Genomic DNA, 19376 nt, shown 5'->3' with positions numbered 1-19376 from the left:
AAGGAAATTCTGTGGCCCTATGGAATATTATTCAGCCTTAAAAAGGAAATTCTGACACACTACGAGAAGGATAAACCTTTTGGACACTATGCCAAATAAAATAAGCCAGGCCCCAAACTGCAAACACTATGATTCCACCTAAGTGGGATTCCTCCAGTTGTCAAGTAGAAAGAAAGGTGATTAGCAGGGCGTGGAGGAAAGGGAGGATAGGGAGTCACTTTGGGAAGACGAAAAAAGTGCTGGCCACGGACGGTGGTGACCGTGCGTGACAGTGAGGATGTGCCTGGCACCAATGGGCTGGACACTTGAAGACGGCTCAGGTGGTGAGCTTCAGGTGATTTACATTTTACTATGATATTAAATGGTTAAGATGAGAATGCGTTATATACACCTTGTCACAATTAAAGAAAAGGCTCCTGCTCAAAAAAAAAAAAAAAAGTGTCTCAACCTGACAGAACGAGCAGGGTAAAGATGTCTTTTAGAAGCAAGCGGTTGAAGACTAAAGAAACCAACTTTAGAGGAGACTCAGGATAAGGAAAGGGTGGCGCTGGTTTGGGAACTGGCCCCTTTCTGTCAAGCCCAACATAGTATTGGCCAATTTTAAAATCCATGTGCGATTTTAACAAGAAAGGTAAGACTGTCCAGTTTGTGAGGGCAGAATTAATCATATTTCGTGATCCTTTTTGTTTTAAATTGTACTCTTTTTTGAGATGGGGTCTCACATGTTGTCCTGGTCGGACTCAAACTCTTCTGGGCTCAGGGGATCCTCCTGCCTCAGCCTAAAAAGTAGCTGCCATCACAGGCGTGTCACCATGCCCAGCAAGTGACCAGCTTTTCCTCCAGCAAAACTGTGGGTTATGCAGGACATGAAAACCCAGAATCTGAGCACCAAGGGCTCTCCCACTGCGCCGTCCGTCCGTCCGTTTGGGAACTGGGTGAGCGCTGCTTTTAAACATCCCCTTGCATGGAAGCAGTAGTTTAAGTTTCCTGCAATGAAGATGTTAAAGTCTTCATGATAAAAAGAATAAGGAAGGTGTAAGATTTTGACTTTCTCGCCCATGGGCAGGATCTTCCTGTTCTGAGCATCTCGCCCCTAAAAGCCCCTTTGACAACCTTGGGGCGGTCAGGGAAAAAGCTTGGCCAAGATCTGTAAAGCCACATCACTTCTGCAGAGGCGCGCATGCAACTTACAGCGTCGCCAGGAAGCACTTAAAAAGCTCCAGCAAGTTAGCTCCTAAACGTCTCCAAGCTCAAAACGCCTTACAGAGCCCAGAAGTGCTTTTGTGTAGGTAACCATGCAGGAACACAGCAAGGGCGCATGTGTTTGCTCTAAATTTCTAGTCAGAGGGAAAACGTAAATGTTTAAAAAGTACCAAAGTGTCTTTAGAGAAAGAATCATTTCTTTCATAAATGAAAATCAACATTTGATATGACTCAAGGTCTCACTGCATCTGTTACCACTTCTTATCTGTCGACTATTCCGTTTTTAATCAACTTCCATAGTTGACAGACATTTGAGTCACATTCCAATCAGCAACCTAAGAGGTTTCCAATTTCTCCAACACTAATTAATTCTAACCAACCTAATGTGGAATGCTATCTCATTGTCGCCGAGTGAAAATTAATGAAACAGAACAGAAAAGCAACAGACTAAAGTCAACAAAACCCAAACCTTTGGTTCTTTGAAAAGATCAACGAATCCTTTGGCTAGACTGAGCAAACTCGGGAAGACAGGGAGAAGACTTCAGTTACTATTATCACAGGTGAGAGCAGAAGAATTACTACTGACCTTACAGAAATAACAAGCATGAGGACTAGGATTGACATCCAAGCCATCTGGCTCCAGAGTCTCTTGACCACTATATTAAACTGTCTCTCTAGATAACTGAATCATTTTGACATTTATTAGATATCAAATTGTTATTTTGTACCATCTAACTTTCTGGTGTATAGAAACAAAGTTAATCTGGTGACTCTAGAGAAAATTATCTACATAACTGACAATGTTGCTATAGGAAAAGCTGGTCACTTGCTGGGCATGGTGACACGCCTGTGATGGCAGCTACTTTTTAGGCTGAGGCAGGAGTATCCCCTGAGCCCAGAACAGTTTGAGGCCACAACATAGTGAGACCCCATCTCAAAATAAAGAGTATAATTTAAAATAAAACAATAAAAACAAAAGTGCATAATTTTTTTAAAACGCTTACTAAAGCTTACTAAACCTCTCTAGATCTTCCTTACAAAAGCTTTTAAATATTACTGACATCTACAAAATTTCCTTATACATTATTTTATTGAATTCTCACAATCCTATGGGATAGATCACTCTCACTGTTGTCCAGATGAGGAAAGTAAGGGACAAGACCACCCACACAGCAGCTGACAGGGCATGAACTTAACCCTTGTCTGTCTGATCTCACGGCCCACGACTTCATGGGTGGGTCCCCCTTCTACCAAGAGCCTGCCCTTTTCTGCTCAGCCCTCTGGTGTGGCCCATCTCACGCATAACCCCTTGACAGAATTCTGGGAGAAGCCCTGTCCTATCATCCCATCCAGCAGAACACCCTCCCTGGCTCAGGGTTTGCTGAGGGAATGAGCAACCCAACACCGACTGCTAAGAACGCCTCAATCTGAACACTTTACTCCGACTCCATTCCTGTCCAGCATTGAAATGGCAAACTGGAGGCTCTCTTGCGCACTTCACCAGTCTAATATATAATTACAGGCATTTAAGATTATGAAGCTCAAAATTTTAAAGGACACATACTTATGCCTTAAAAATAATAGCAATGGGGAATGTTTTAAATGGGAAGATTGCTCTGGCATGCAAAATTAACTTTTTTTAGGGGTGCGGGGTTTGCTGGGGATTGAACCCAGGGGTGCTTTACCACTGAGCTGCATCCCCAGCAACCCCTTTTTCCATTTTTTGAGACAAGGTCTTGCTAAGTTGCTTGGAGCCTTGCTAAATTGCCAGGGTTGGCCCTGAACTTGAGATCCCCGTCTCAGCCTCCCAAGCTGCTAGATTAAAGTGTGCACCCTATGCGCAGCCCTATTATTTTTCAACTCCCAAAAATGCTTTTCTTGGCATGGCAAACAATTGCACTAAGTTAATACATGAATTTGTATTGTCTGAAGGAAATAAGGCATCTGGTAGAGAATTTTAGCTAGCAAATTGTCTGAATGTGTAATTCAGCACATGCTAACCTACCCTAACTTCTCTTAAAGAACTGACAGTCTTAGGGCAGCAATTCATACACTAGTCTCCAAATCAGCCTCAATGAGAAACCCTACAAAATGTAAAATAACCCTAAATACTTGAAAAACCAACAATTATTTTTGAGGTACTTATTCCTATCATAAATTAAAGCAACATAAATACAAGCATTTTGACCTCAATACTTTCAAAAACAAAATATTAAAACTGCGGACTCTTGGAGCTGGGGTTGTGGCTCAGTGGTCGAGCGCTTGCCTCAATGTGTGGGGCACTGGATACCGTCCTCAGCACCACATAAATAAAGAAGACACTGTGTCCACCTACAACTAAGAAAAATAGAGATAAAAAAAGAACCCATTTTAAGAAAAAAAAAATCGTAAACTATTTTATCTTCAGCTAATACAAACCCGTATTTGCTTGGGGGTGGGGCTTACCTACATACACTGTTGCCTTTAATTAATGGTGGATCTAAAATTCTGAAAAATCTGCTCACTATTTTTACTGGTTTAAATTGACATGTGTGAGCTTAGTTTTCATTATTAAAAAATCTTCTGAGTGTTTGTTCCTTGGTAAATCTGTCTCTGCCTTAGAAACACTTCAAATGCAAATTGGAACCCTACCAATGGCTCCCAGTTCCAGTGTGACCCAGGGTTAGCTGAAGGAGCTTGGGAAAGTCAACAGCAGACTTGGGTCACAATCTCAGCTGGGCACACACAATCTCAGTGTGTCCTTGGCCAACCACATGTCTTTGAGTCTTGGTTTCCTCACCTATAAAACGAGAATTACAGTACCCAAAAGGTCGTTGTGAGAATTAAAGCCTAGGACCTGACGACAGACTCACTGAGCCTTTCCAGGTCTGCCAACTGCCTCCTTTACACCGCAGGCTGCCTCCACACGCCAAGCTACCCAGCACCTCAGCTCCTCACATTAATGTTTGACCTAAGTTTCTCCCCAGAATCTGCCACAAAGTTCTCCACCTCACGTACTTGGGTCTGTGTGACAAACCACTGGCCATTCGAGACCCCACCTCCAGGTTACCTCCCTCACATGGGGTTCTACTTGTCAACCCCTTTCTGAATCCTCCTTAACCAGGCCCTGTGGTCACTGAAGGAAGGACTCCTGCTCCTGCTCCTCCACATTTCTCAGCACCCAGGACAACGCCAGATGGTCAGTAACTGCTGAATGTCCGGAACGACCGGGTCTCTGCAGCTTCATAGCACTGAGCAAGTACCATCGAGCATGGACACCAGGACGAAGCCTTCGAGTTAAAACGAACCCACAGGAGGAATCCGATTCTGTTAGTTTTGGGCTCGAGGTAAAATTTCAAGTCACTTAATGTACGCAGCCATCCTACTCAAGAAACAAACGCTATGACGCCATGTCATTTAATGTCTTCTGCAGCATCCTGTTTCGAATTGGGATCACACACCCACTTCCTTGGGACTGTTTTGAAATGACAGAGCACACAGATTTTTTCTTTCCTTTCAACAGCAAGGGTGCCAGCGCTGGTGCTAGCCCCTGTCACTCACCTCAGCCACCTGCTGGGTCCCCACTCTGTGCTGGACCAGCCCCTCCACATTTGTAGCCATGGTGAAGCAAGATCATTAGAGAACCTGTTTGGAAAAATGCAGCAACTTCTATCAGGTGGGAGAAACCAGGGTACTTGAAAAACAGTACTAATCAAAATTCACCGTGGTTCTGTCTTACACGGGTTGTGCCTCCGCGAAGGCCCAGCTGGCAGGCAAGCGGAGCGTATCTGAGTATGTGGCACCAGCATCTGCACTTACGAGTGCCGAAATTAATTTGTAGAGACATTTCAATTTGGAAACAAACTTCCCCTGACGGTAGAGATGAAGACGACTCTGAAGTCTCTGATCAGATCTCCTGGCTGTAACAGCTGGGTGCCCGGCTCAGGGGGTGGGAATCACCCACCTTTCTGGATAGCTCCCTGTGCTGCATGCTGAATAAGGAGGCAGCTATCTGAGAAAGGGGTGAGGTCAACCTCGGACAGAGCACCAGACTGCTGTCACCAACTGTGCTTCTGTTACTGGTGGCAATGTGAGAAGCGAAACCCCGCCCAGGTGTAACACACCTTATTCGCAGGTTCGAAGGCAAACACCATTGCTGTCAGAGGGACATAAAGAGAGTGTGCTAATAAGAACTCAATACCTGTGAATTTATTAACTTACAGATTAAAAGCTTTCAGTAATTAGACAACTAGATAATTCCACTTTCTACTAACAGGAATAAAATAGAGCCAGGTGCGGTGGCACACATCTGTAATCCCATAGACTCGGAAGGTTGAGGCAGGAGGATCGAAAATTCGAGGCCAGACTCAGCAACTTAGTGGGACCGTGTCTCCAAAAAAAAAGGGGCGGGGGGTGGGGCTGGGATGTGGTTCAGTGGTTAGACATCCTTAGTACAGAAACAAAACAACATTTGGCATCATTTGTAAGAACTGAAGAAAATCATCTGAAGATCAAGAAGCATGTTAGTCTGGGTCAGGACCACTGCTGATGAAACGCCCCTGGTCTCTTGTGGTGACAAGACAGCTCCCCTGTCTGAGGGGACACCCTGAACACTTTTCAATAACTCTCCCACAAAGAATTCAGGACACAGGGAGTCCCCGCTGGACTCCACTCCTGGAGAACCTGTTGGTGCTGCGTAGGTCTCTTGCTTAACAGGACAACAAAGCGCCGGTGGATTCATTCCCAGCACAGAAGAACGACACGGCACTGCCAAGTGTGCAACGTGCACAAATGCTCTTCCTCAATCACAAGCTGGGCTACGACGACATGCGAATTCACAAAAGCACGTCCCTGTAGCTCCCAGCTAAAGGACTCCTAGTGTCCACCTCTGGGAGCGGTGTACCTCCTTGGTAACCTTCTGTATCGTCCTACCCACGCTCAGCCACTTCTACCGTAATCCCCTTCAGACTGTCTTATCTCCAAATTGGTGAGAGAAATGACAGCATGGAACTGTGACCAGCAAGTGTCAAAAGATCTGGCTCCAGCCTTCACGGTTTTGTCAGAACTCTAAGACCAAGGGCACCAAGCCGCCAACAGCAGGTTCCTTTCTGCCAGGGTGCTTGGCTGTGACGTCGTGGAGGTGGGGTTTGGTCACTGCTTCCCACGCGCTTCCTCCATCTTTTCCTCTTGCACTCCGGGGACTGTGTCCGGCGCATCCCTCAGACTCCCAGGCCCCTCCCAGTGAGCTACAGCCCCTGCCTATGGATTCTTTTAACAAACAGTCCATTTTTTTTTTAAGCTTTGTTTCTAGGAGAAAAAACAGGGAAACCCTTTAGTGTTTTTTCGTTGCTGAAGTTTGGTTCCATCTAAGAGAAAAGGAGGGGAAAAACCTTCCCTTCAAATGTACCAGAAAAGTCAACTGAATGTTGTTTAAAAACCAGTAACTGCGTGTGGAAAGCTAGCGTTCTCATCACCTCCCTTAAAACAGAAAATAAGCAGCGGCTAGGCAGGAGAGACCCACCGCAAGAGCTCCAAACACGAGCTGCAACCGGTGACTTCACCGCCGTCAGATGCCAGCACCGTTTCTCAGTGTGGCGTGATTAAGAAATACCTGAATCTGAATATTTCAGAAACATTCACAGGGCAGTACTAGGGAAAGGCAGAACCTTCCATTAGGAGTCCCTGAAAGAAGTGGCTTGATCCTTCAACTTCTGAGTTGGACTGAAGTTCATAGATGGAGGCTTAGTAACTCAGAAAACTTTATGATTCATTTTAAATTTGCAGGACCAATTAACTTCAGACAGGGTTTGGAGTCCCAAAATAATTCTAAGAGCCAGTGATTACAGACATTAGGTCACAGAAAAGTAGCAGTAAACCTGTTTAATTTAGAAAGTATTCTGAATACTCATGATCAGTAGTGTTACTAGTAGTATTTTGGTACTGGGAACTAATAGTCTTAGTAGTATTTGGCACTGGAACTAATATTATTAGTATTAGTAGTATTGGGGTACAGGGTGCTTTGCCACTGAGCTATTATCCCCAGTCCTTTTTTTGTTTTGAGATAGGGTCTCCCCAAATTGCCGAGGCTGGCCTCCACCTTGTGATCCTCCTGCCTCAGCCTCCTGAGCTACTGGGATGACAGGCCTGCACCCTGCCCCCTGGCTACTTACTGATTATAAATCTCTTCTCCCGCAGTTCATTTGCTTACTTTAAGGCGTCTCGTCTTCCTGGTACACTGCCCCAGCACTAGGGATGGAACCCAGGGCCTCACACAGGTGAGGAAAGAGCTCTACCACTGAGCCGCATACACAACCCCTTAAGGTGTCTTTTGATGAACAATAATAACGTCGAATTAATCAGTATTTTCTTTTATACTTTACACTTTTATGTTTAAGAAATTCCGTCCTACCCTAGGATTATAAATACAGTTGCATGTTTCTTATGCATAAATGTTGAAGAGTTTTTTGCCCCTCGCATTTAAAATTCTCAATCCATCTGCAAAGTGATCCTTGAGTTTAATGATGAGTAAAGCTCTAATTTTTCCCCACATGGAGAATGAGTTTTCTAGCACCATATACTGAACACTCAAATTATTTTCCTCACTATCTGCCACAATTCAGGTGCCCCTCTGTGTGTGCATGTGATCCTAGGTTCTCTATTTCATTTCACTGTTGCTCCACTTATCTTTGCCACCACCATTACCTTAATCCAGCAACTTTACAACACACCTTAACTCTGGAAAGACAAATGTCCCCACCAACCCCCTAGACCATCTCCAATGCCTTTCTTTATACACGTGAATTGAGCCAACTTTTCTCATAGACTTGAATTCTGACAATTCAATTTCAGAGTTGGTTTTCTACCTCAGAAACGGCAACAACCATTATCAACAGAAGTTTTAGAAACTACTTAAAAAATGAATAGGGAGGGGCTGGGGCTGGGGCTCAATGGTGGAGCGCTTGCCTGGCACCTGTGAGGCACTAGGTTCGACCCTCAGCACCACATAAAAATAAATAAAGGTACTGTGTCCATCTATAACTAAAAATATTTTTAAAAAATGAAGAGAGGAATGTACACTATTAGAAAAACAAGCAGACACAAAAAGTGAGACAAACTGAAAGAAGCTAATGCCTTCAACACAAAGATTGAAATCTAGTTAGAGCAGATGTGAGACGTGGCTTCAATAAAATCTTTTTTCTTTCTTTTTTTTTTGTTTTGCTTTGTTTTGTTACCAGGAACTGAACCCAGGGCACTTAACCACTGAACCACAACCCCAGCCCGTTTTACTTTTTGAAACAGGGTCTGGCTAAATGGCTGAGGTTGGCTTTGGTCTTCCTGCCTCAGCCTCCCGCGCTGCTGGGGTTCACAGGACTGCATCCCCACACCTGGCCCATTTCTTTACTTTTGAAAATGCCACAAACCCATACAAATAAAAAGAGGTGGGCTTTCTTATTCCAGGATATCACAACGCAGGAAGTGAAAGGCTGACGTGATGTTAGGAAGGGGGAGGGCATTCCATCCAAGTGCATCCAGGAAAAGTTTGGGGGAGAAGACTCTCCCCACCCCCAGAACTTGTTCTACTCCAATAGTGGCCATTGGCCAGTCCGCACAAGGTCAGAGATCTTGAGAAAGGGTATGGGGCAATGGCATCAACTAGGGCGTGTCCCCCTAGAAGCAGCTCCAAGGAACAGAGGGTTGTGTCTATATAGTTTTAAAAAACATTAGAACATAATTTTGTCATGGACATCTGAAAGAAATTAAAGCCCTTGGTACAGAAATAAAGCTTTTAAAGGCAACCTCTTGATTGTGGATCTAAGCATGAAGAGCTTGGTGGTAAACAGAACTTGCTAAGAGGTAATCACATACATGGCATTTCCTTTTTTGTACTGGGGATTGAAACCAAGGGCGCTTTACCGCTGCGCTACAACCCTGTGGTACACACCTGTAACTTCAGAAGCTTGAAGGCTGAGGCTGGAGGATCACAAATTTGAGGTTAGCCTCAGCAACTTAGCAAGACCCTGAATCGAAATAAAAAATAAAAAATACCGGGATTTAGCTCAGTGGTAAAGTCCTCCTGAATTCAATTCCCAGTACCCCAATCCCCGAAAAAAGGGCAATGTGAGCAGAATAAACTAGTTCTTAATATGGAGTCTTAAAGGTTATAAGTTAACCCCCTCAGCTCCCTAATCTTCAAAGATTGCATCCATACACAATAATGTTCTTATGAAAAGCCCTGCCAAGTTTCCAAAAGATTTAAGATCTAGTACCTTAAATTAAAAAAATTGAAAAAAAATCTTCCTCAAGCAGTTTTGAACTAAGTCCAACTACCTTCCCCAATCCTTACTAAGCAACAGCTATTAACCAGGCAATGAGCTGACTGCTGAGAGTCAGTAACAACAACCAAAAGAGGAGGAGGAGGTAGCAAGAGTCCTCATCCTTGATGAACTTCAGGGAACCAAGGACACCTCTGCAAGGGAAAGGCTCTCAAGGACGCAGCAGCTCCCTCTGCCTATGGAACCCCACGAGACTCTTACAGAAGGGACATTGAACCAGTTTTGAAGGAAGGTGGAAAAGCCTAGCAGAGGGAAGATGGACGGAGTGCTAAGCAGAGTGGACAGTCCATTCACACCTGGCTGGCCTGACAAAGGATGCACATCTGAGAAACAGCAGGACGTCTGCTGAGGAACTCCTGGCCAGGGCGGGGGCGTCAGAGAGGCTGCTGCTGTTGCAACGGAGAATCAGTAGTTCAGCAAAAGAACGTGTGTCTGAACATCCAAACATGACTGCAGCGAACAAATGGACACGAGGACAGGCCAGTTAACAGAGATGGCATCGGCAAAGTTAGACACGAAGGCAGGTTCTTCAACTCGACTTGAACCAGTGAGTTTCCCTGGGTAGCACACAAATGACAACAGGACACAGAACACAAGCCTCAGACGAGGGCTGAGGTGGGCTCAGCAGAGCACCTGCCTAGCACGCTGAGGCCCTGGGTTCCATTCCCAGTACCGCAAAACAAACAGAAAGAAACCTGGAATAAGGGCCACAGAATGATGGCGGTAGGAACACAGTGGGGGCCTGAGCGAATTCTCCCAGGCTCCGGGCGACAGCCGAGTAAGCCTCGCCACCTTGGTAGAAGAGGGCTCCACACTCAATGCAGCAAGAGCTGGGCTCAAGCGGGAACACTCAACTCTCCACTCAGTGGCCAGGACAGCCCCGCTGTGCTCTCCCTGGGCAGGGACACGAGCCAGAGTCCCCTTTAATAAAGTCCCTGGTCTTCACTGACAAACGCACGAGCCTGTCTTTGTCTCACGATCACCTGATTCAGATCATCCCTATTTATGTACCGCGGCCCTAATCACGCAGCATTCGCACGTCCCGTCTGGATATGGCTCCTCTCAGCAAGCGCCCTGGATCCTGAGCTCGGGCACCAAGCGGCTCCAATGCTACCCCATGACGTCACTGTGAAAACGCAGGCGTGCAGTACACCGGAGCGGCCACTGAAGGGGATGGCGCCACCTTTACTTCCCTAAAATAATACCTTCAGGCAGTAGCTCAAACTGTAACGAGTAGATTGTAATCAGGAACAGGTGCCTCATTTTGCCATAAGATCCACATGAAATTTAATTATACATGTTATGTGAAAATACCAACAGCATTTCTAGTTCACTGTTAAATTGCACAAGTAAGCAAAATAAAAAGTCTGAATTATAATAAAAATCTCACACATTTTTTGTATTGGTTTATTTTTGGTACCAGGGATTGAACCCACAGGTGCTTAACCACTAAGCCACACACCCAGTCCTTTTTTATTTTGAAACAGGGTCTTGCTAGTTGCTTAGGGTCTAAGTTGCTGAGGTAGGCATTGAACTCGCGATCCTCCTGCCTCAGCCTCCAGAGCTGCTGAGGTTACAGGCGAGTGCCACCACACCTGGCTATGCTAACCATTTTTAAGTGTAGAGGTCAATGGCACTAAGCATACTCACAATGGTGTACAGCCATCCCTGCCACCCATCTCCAGCTTCACGAATATTTTTAAATAAGTCAATGCCTAAAAACTGTTCACAAAACACTGGATATGGAATTTCTCAAAGGGTTTTAGTTGGGGCTGGGATTATGACTTAGTGGTAGAGCGCATGCTTAGCATGTGTAAGGCACTGAGTTTGATTCTCAGCACCACATATAAATAAATGAATAAAATAAAGATCTATAAGCATCTAAAAAATATTTTTTAAAAAAAGGTTTTAGTTGTTCAGTTTAATTATACTGTAATTGTCAGAAGTCTTTTTACACTTGTGGGACAATAAAAATTGAACCATGTGGGGGCTGGGGAGATAGCTCAGTCGGTAGAGTGCTTACCTTGTAAGCACAAGGCCCTGGGTTCGATCCCCAGCATCCAAAAAAAAAAAATTTTTGAACCATGTGGATTGGCAGAAACAAAATGAGAAATACGTAGCCCCAGACTTGAAATCACGGATCAAAACCTGAAATCAAGAAATGAAAATCAAGTGGCAGGTTAACAGAATACAAATAATCATCAACAGGAGGGGGGGTGGTGAATAAAAAGCTCACTGGGACACCTCTAAGGTCAAGTTCAAGTACACATCCTGTCATTAAAACGGTTACTCTTAGACTTCACTTTTGGGTCACGTGCTTCCTTGCCCACTGCACCTTCCATGGGAAACTTGTTTCTTCCATATTAAAAATCTAGACCTAAGGAAAGGCCAGCGATGGTGTGTGTGTGCTGAGGAGGTGGCGGGGTGAGGAGGGAACAGGGTGACTATCACATACCTGGAGTTTCTATGCTACCAGGACAATTTTACAGTTTTCTGTGTGGAGACTCCTAAAAAAGTCACTGTACTTGGTGGATGATTTTTTCTTATCCTACCCAGGGCCAAGTGCAAGGGTAATGTGGACTCTCTCTTCGTGGGAATCGGGTGGACAGAGGGAGGGAGAGCAGGGTAGATCTCCTGGATTTAAAAGGGAACAAGGCATGATGCAGCCTGTGGCAGGCCTTTGGGGGCAGTGGTATTAGTCCCACCTGAACAAACTGGGGGGGGGGGAGCCTCACAACCTAATCGACTTAAGTCATTCATCTAGTAAAAAGGAGGGGAGGAGCTCAACTCCTGCCTGACTCAAAAATCACAACTACTCCCCCTAGATCACAGTGCCCTTCAAAATAATTTTTCTAGAAAATCAAAGAGGAAATGCAAAATAAAAGTGACAGGAGGCCTGTTAATTACCTAAGGGAATGAACTAAAGGTAGGTCGTTTAAAAACTGACATGATTACTAATTCCTGAATATGTGACTTATGCTTTAGCACCGCTCACCGCTCACAGAACTTTCAGACCCAGCTCCACTCAGGCTGAGCCATGATAGTTCATCTGGGACTCGAATAAAAACCTTTACCGAATGATAATCACAACATGCAAATGCAAAGGTCCACCAATTATAACCCATTTGATCAGTATTCACCTACTGGACACACATGTAAACAGATCAGAAAACAGCATTACCAGCACCCAGATGTCCCAGTTATAGCCCAGCTCCACTGTGGTTAACTTCTTTCTCCTCCCGACTTCTATTAATTTCTAGGGTTCGTTTTGCTTGGCTTTGGGCTATATGTGATATATATTTGCCTTTTTATGGTCAATGTCATTTCTGTGATAACCACGAGTAGTTTAGTCCATTTTCATTAGTATATAGTATTCCAAGGCATGACTATGCCACAATTTTTTCATGTGCAGCTGATGGACTTTTAGCATGGAGTTCTTATGGTCAGCACTCCTGTGTAACCCACAGTCTTACCCATGCCTTGTGGTGTACTGCTATCTTATATGCATTTAAAATTTTTCTCACTTTTCCCTTTTGTTTTTTTCTGGGTGCTGGGGATTGAACCCAGGGTCTCCCACATGTCAAGCATGTGCCCTAGCTCTGAACTTCACTCCAAGTTTCTTATTTTAAAAAACAGTCTTGCATGTCTTCTGGGAAAAAAAAATCAAATTTAAATTTTTATCTCTTAAAAACCTTGTATTAAGTAAGTCAACAAACATGTTCTAATTACCAGCCTTTTTAGCTGAGAGCTGACATACTCTGTGACATCTCCTTGGTAAAGCAATTAAAAGGTGATTCTTTTCAATAATTCCAAGGTATTCACCTCATCAACCTGGTTTTAAAAAAAAGGGTGCTGCAGAAGCCATGGTGCGGGGGGAGAAGGTAGGCGGTGTAAACGTCACTTCTGAAATCTCTACGAAGAACCAGACCCGCTGTACAGCAGAAGCCCTGGGAGCAGGGCTCAAGGCCGCCCAGCCTGTGCCGGGTCCTCAGAGCCTGCCTGGGGCTGCTAGGTAGGAAACTGGAGACGGCCTGCGCAGTTCTCACCGGCACCACGGCAGCGATGACGGCGGCCTGGGGGCTCCCCGTGAAAACCACAGACCCCTCAAGTCTGAGTCCGGCCCACAGCCCGCTCCTCCTCGCTGTGGCGGCTGTCCTATTTTCCAGTCCCCGCACCTTCCCTCACACCATCCAGGAACCCAGGGGAAAATGGTATCTCCTTTTACACTTGAAAGTCTTGGAACAAAATTCTTATTTACACACTAATATTTCCAAGAATTACGATCTTTGGGATTATTGTAATTGGAATAAAGTGAGTCACCTCCTTTTAAAGGACTTTAGGCCTCATATTAGAGGGAAGTGCTTTTTATTGCCCCCCCCCCCCAAATCTTGCTTTGCTCCCAAGGTTGACTTGTATCAGCGCAGGCTACCTGGAGTCCGGGAGCTCAGCAGGAAAGACGGCTGAAGTCCGATCTAACCTGTTTCTTCCATACCTCCACAGTTCACCCCTCCGAGTCTGACTCTGCTTGAACTGTCCCCGTCACAAAGGTCCCATGCCAACGCCCTGATGGAGGCTTCCAACCCATCTACACTCCTCCTCAGGGACCATGGTAGAGGAGCTCCGGATCCCCAGAGCTGCCCCTGCTTGCAACTTCCCAGCACTCAGACGCCTGCCCTGAGGACATGACATACCTGCCCCTGGGGTAGAAGTAGGGGACAAAGGGACACCAACAGGAAATAGGACAGAGGGAATGACAATCTCAGCCTCTGGGCAAGTCTGGTTGGAAGCAAATAAACCTCCAGGAATAAAGAGAAACATTCCATGTTACAGACGGTAACACAGAGGGGAAAGTCCGCACCAAGTTCCCGACAATCAACAATGAAGAGAAACGCAGCGTCGGGGGGAAGGAGCTCTGCAGGGGGCTGCAGGTTGGACTTGACAGCTCGGAGACCACTTCCAACTCTGAGGTGCTGCGTTCCTTCAGATTCCCCTGCACAGAACTTCCTGGGAGAGGCCCACTCTCGGAAAAGCGTTGGGCCCACAAATCAGCCCAAGGGACACAGGAAAGGGAAACATGGATTCCCAAAGACGATCAATTCCACAGTATCTGGAGACACCCAGGCACCTAGACACGGGAGGCTGGGGGCTCAGCCGGGGTCAAGGTTAAAAGTGGGGTGGTTGTGCATGACCACTTCCCTTGTTTTCAAGATCATTCAGCCAACAACCGGAGCCTCCCCCATCCTCAGTCTCAGCACTGACTTCCCACTCCCCAGGTGACCAACAGGGGAGGTACAAGCCTCGAAGAGGCTACCAACTCAACATTCTGGAACCAGGCCTTTCGGCCTCCACAGCCCAAGCTCTCTCCACCGTACCACGCTGACACGCAACACTCTGAAGGCAAACTCAACCCTTCCAGCAAGAGCCCAGTGGTCCACCTCTGAACTCCCAGCTACCTGGGATACTGAGGCAGGAGGACCACTGGAGCCCATGAGTTCAAGGTCAGCCAGGTAGCACAGTGATACCCTGGCTCAAAAAAAAAAAAAAAAAAAAAAAAGGGGGGGGGTAAAACAAAACTTCCCAGGGAGATTGTTGCACGTAGGGGTTTTCTTCTTTTTGTAAAGATAAGATCATGAAAAGAAAACTCTGAGGTCATGACATACAACTACTGAGAGCAATGAATACATAATTTAACCTGGCTGAGGTGGCCCATGCCTGTAATCCAGTGACTCAGAAGGCTGAGGCAGGAGGATCCAAGTTCAAGGCCAGCCTCAGCAACTGGGACCCTGTCCCAGAACAAAAAATTAGAACTCAGTGGTAAAGTCCAATCCCCAGTACCAAAACCAAAACAAAAAATGTAATTTAATGGTGTAAAACAATATATAATATAATATTTTTTATTAAACTATCAGTTCTTTTACCCTGAGTAATTAGCTCAAGGAATCAAGTGTTGAACAAAGATACAACAGGACACAAAAGAAACATCCAAAAATAAACAAAGAATTAAATAAAACTATGGCTGTTTTTTAAAATGTCATTTTAAACTTCTGTATTACATAAAATACAAATGTTCTATTCACCAGACTATCTGGTAGAAGCTTGACATACACTTTGCAAAATCTGCTTTTAACCTTGGGAAAGCAATTAAAAGGTGATTTTCAATAATTTCATTGCATGAAATCGATTTACTTTTGAAAAAAAGTATTTAAAATTAAGCTGCAGAGACTTTTAACTCCAACTCTGTAAACCTACTAAAGGTTTGTTCCTTGTTGTCTGATTCCCTGTGATAAAGGAACAAAGATTAATTTTTTTTACTTCAAGAAAATCCTATTAGCTTGGTGCTTTGTTTCTTCAGATAAAGTAAGATGACATGATTATATATGGGCTACTTATTTGTTCACATATGAACTTACTAATTTTCATGTAATTAAACTTGTAATTCAATTAATAAACTGTTTCTTACCTTTAAAAAAAAGTAAAAAAATAAATCAACATATAAGCAGGGAAAAAAGGATTCCAATGGGTCACCTCATCCGTAATTACATCTCCTGGCAGGGACACATTGGTCAGGAACCACTTCTTAAATTCATCCAAATACCGTAACCAACATCTTATTGCTGGGAGTGCTACTTCAATGGCCGAACAAGTGCACATAAAAAGGTCAACGGTACCAATTAACTGGCAGCAACTTAGTTATTGGTAACGTCATAAATACTCAACAGACAGAGCCAGACAATCTGCTGCTAAGTGCTGGATACATAAAGGTGAGTCCTTTATGTATTCCTACTCTCAAAGTTTACAGTGTGGTTAGGACAGACACTAAACAATCACACAACGGAGTGTACAATTACAAAGCGAGAGAGGTTATTAGGAAAGGAACACAATATAAAGCAAAAGAATCTGATCTAGACTGGAAGTGGGAATCAGGGAGAACTTTCCTGAAAGGGAAGCTTCTTTGCTTAAGCAGAGATCAACAAGATGGAGAAAGGAATGATTCTGGCAAGGTCAGGGGAAGGAATGAGAGGGGCAGGCTCCTGAGTATTTCAGGGTAAGAGCCCTGCAGGTCAAAGGGCTAGGGTAGAAGGCAAGCCACCCTGTCAAGGAAGGTGAAGGTAGGCCACTGGGTCTGGAGGACAAGGAGCAGGAAAAGGCCCTCTGCCGTTACATGGGTTCTAATGGGACTGGAGCAATGCAACCTCTGCATGAGAGTCCTGTAAAGCGTAAGGCACTCTGTACTTCTCTTAGTACTATTTCATTCCATACTGTTTCCTAAGTGAACTTGTGAACTTGACACCACACCTTGCTGAACTAAAGCATCAAATCTCAGCGTTCCAGTGCCTCTGCTCCCACCATGCCACCTACAAATTTCACTGCTGGTACCATGGATCTGGTTCAAGGTCTGTAAAAGTCAACCACTGCTTTGTGACAATAACCTCCAACTTTTTAAGTTGGCACTTTTCTGAGGTCTTCATTTACATTAACTCATTTACTGCTCAATTCTAGACAGTGTTTTTTATTATTGTTCAGATAAAGATTCTGAGGCTCAAAATGGTAAGTTACTCCAGACCACACTGCTAGTAAATGTTGAGCTGTCAGCCACAACACTACTTAGTTTCTGCCTAAAACATTTTGTCTGTATATACGTACTTGCACGTGGAGGGAATATGTAAGAGAGAACATGAAAATTCATATGCGCAGGATCATATTCATACATATCTGAGCATCAGTCTTACTCATCTCTGTATTCCAGCCTGGGTATGAGTGGGGCTCAGCAAATATTTGCCAATTTGAAGATGGACAGAAGGGGTTGGCAAAGGACTTGAACCTGGAGTCAAGTGATTTCCTGAGGCTGTCCCCTCAAGTCACGGACTCGCCAGCCATTCATCTTTAGGCTGCTTTCCTGGACTGTCTTATTATGCAACTGATGATTTGTTCTCCATTACCTTGGCCACACTTCACAGACTCGGGCGCGGGGTAGAAAGGGATAATGGGAAAGACAATGAACTGTTCCAAGCACTTTCCAGCCAGGACTGGCCGGTTCTGTTGCTGGGAACCCTTCTCGGGTGCCTCCATTCAGACACTGCACCCGCCCAGAAGCCTTCCTTGAACATCCAACCTAAACCGGCACCCTCGGGCCTTGAGCACACCACCCGTTTCTTCGTGGAACTCATGTTCTCTGAAATCACTTTCCCATTTAAAGGTCTTCTCCACGCCCCTCCCCCACCCCGGAGGGCGGGGCTGCCCGGCCGGTCCTGGGAGGGTCCCCGCTGCCTGCACCTTGGTGCACCTGCGTGCAACGAACCAGCGAGGAGACAAGCGCCTCAGACTCGTTCGCTGCAGCCCTTAAACGTCCCACTCCGGTGGCTCGACGGACCCTTTTTAGACACCACCACCATTTCCGCATTACTCGGAGGCTCGCAGGGTAGCCTGGAATCCATTTTCTGAGTAGAGCCCCGCACACAAACCTGAGAAGGGCGGTCCGGTCCGGTCGGTCAAGCACGCCCATTCTCCCCATTGTACGGACTACAAAACTGAGCCGCGGAAAGCGGATTCGCCGAGGACAGGGCCGAAAACCCGCGCGGGAGCCCCGAATGCCGTCCGGGTTCGGAAACGCTCTCCCCACGAGGCCGGGCCGTGGATTCAAAACGCTTCATCACCTTTACTACTATTGTTCCTCAACGCTAGTGAGCGACGCGTTCCAGGCCCTGGGCAGCCGCGCTCCCAGCCCGGCCCGGCCCGGCCCCGCCCCGCCCGGGCCGCGCCCCCGGGCGCCCCGCCTCCGGCCCCGCCCCCGCCGCCCCGGCCTCACGCCGCGCCCCGGCCTCTGCTCCCACCCCGCCAGGGCGCCCGCGCCCCACCGGGGAACGCCCTCTCCCGCCAGAGCCAATCAACAGAGCTTCGGGGGGGCGGCGCCGCAGGCTCCGGCCCTCCTATCTGAGCACCAATTGGTCAACCCCGCCGTCACTCAGGAGGTCGCGGCCCGCACCCGCCTTCCTCCTGTTCCTCCACCCTCCGGTTCATAAAAAACGGCGGTTGGGCGGAGGCGGCAGCCAACAGCAGGCGGGAAGCGGAGGGGCGAGAAGCTGGGGAGCGAGGGAAGGAGGGACTGCAGGGAGGAGGAGGAAAGAAGGAGGATAAGAAGGAGGGGAGCCCGGCCCAGCCGGAGCTGTCTCCATCGGGAACAAAATGGCGGCGCTGGCAGAGGGCCAACTGTGAGGCGGGGCCGCGGCCATTCCCCCTCCGCCCCCACCCTCGCGCTGGCCGGGCCGGTCAGGGGGAGCCCGCTCGCTTCGCTCGGCCTCGGGCGGGGAGGGGAGGGGAGCGGCCCGGCCCACTATGCAAAGCGCCGGGCGCCGCCGCCGCCACCGCCCCGTGGCAAAGGTAAAAGGGTCGAGTTCAGCAGCCGCCGCGGCGCCTCCATGTCCGCGCGCCAGGCCCGCCCCCTCCGCCGCCGGCCCGAGCCCTCCCCGACCCTTTTTTTCAATTTTACCTCAGGATTTGGCGCCAAAGCGGCCTCGAAGCAGGTCCCGTGTCTGCGGCGGGAGGCCCCCGGCGCGGAGGGCAGGGCGCGGGGAGGCCGGGCTCCCGGCGTCGGCGGATGGCGGGAGCCCCGGGGCCGCGGGCTCGCGGGGCAGCAGGCGAGAGACGAGACGCCGAGGTGGGAGCGGGGGCGGCGGGGGCGGGCCCGAGGGCGCCGCCGGGGTCGCGGGGAAGGGGGGGTTTGTTATTGTTTTTGTCAGTGAAAGGTCAGAGTTCGTGACCCCGGTGCCGCCGCCGCCGCCGCCCGCGCGCTGGTAGGAGGAGGGCGAATGTTCTTCTTCCTCTTCCCAGCGCCAGCCTCGCCGCGGCGGCGGGGGGCGGGCG

At 47.2% G+C, this 19376-nt stretch overlaps 1 protein-coding gene across 9 annotated transcripts in view; it reads right to left on the bottom strand.

Moving 5' to 3' along the window:
- Nr2c2 (nuclear receptor subfamily 2 group C member 2) overlaps positions 1-19376 on the bottom strand; it is a 63267-nt gene extending 43891 nt beyond the window's left edge. For 4 of the 9 annotated variants that reach the window (XR_007106250.1, XR_007106249.1, XM_047534617.1 and 1 more), the window contains exons 1-2: positions 19003-19376; positions 4744-4827 (exon numbers count right to left, since the gene is read on the bottom strand). Coding sequence is in view for 4 of the 9 variants with exons in the window: in XM_047534617.1 (XP_047390573.1) it covers positions 4744-4803 (60 nt within the window). In the remaining 5 variants the exon portion in view is untranslated. Of the gene's footprint in view, positions 1-4743; positions 4828-17977; positions 18248-19002 lie in introns of those variants that run through there. The other 5 variants (XR_007106248.1, XM_047534615.1, XM_047534616.1 and 2 more) reach the window with 5 other exon arrangements.

This window comes from Sciurus carolinensis, chromosome 19 (assembly GCF_902686445.1).
Source record: "Sciurus carolinensis chromosome 19, mSciCar1.2, whole genome shotgun sequence".
NCBI lineage: Eukaryota > Metazoa > Chordata > Mammalia > Rodentia > Sciuridae > Sciurus > Sciurus carolinensis.
The sequence above is the reverse complement of the archived record's forward strand: the minus strand, read 5'-3'. Positions and strand labels throughout refer to the sequence as shown.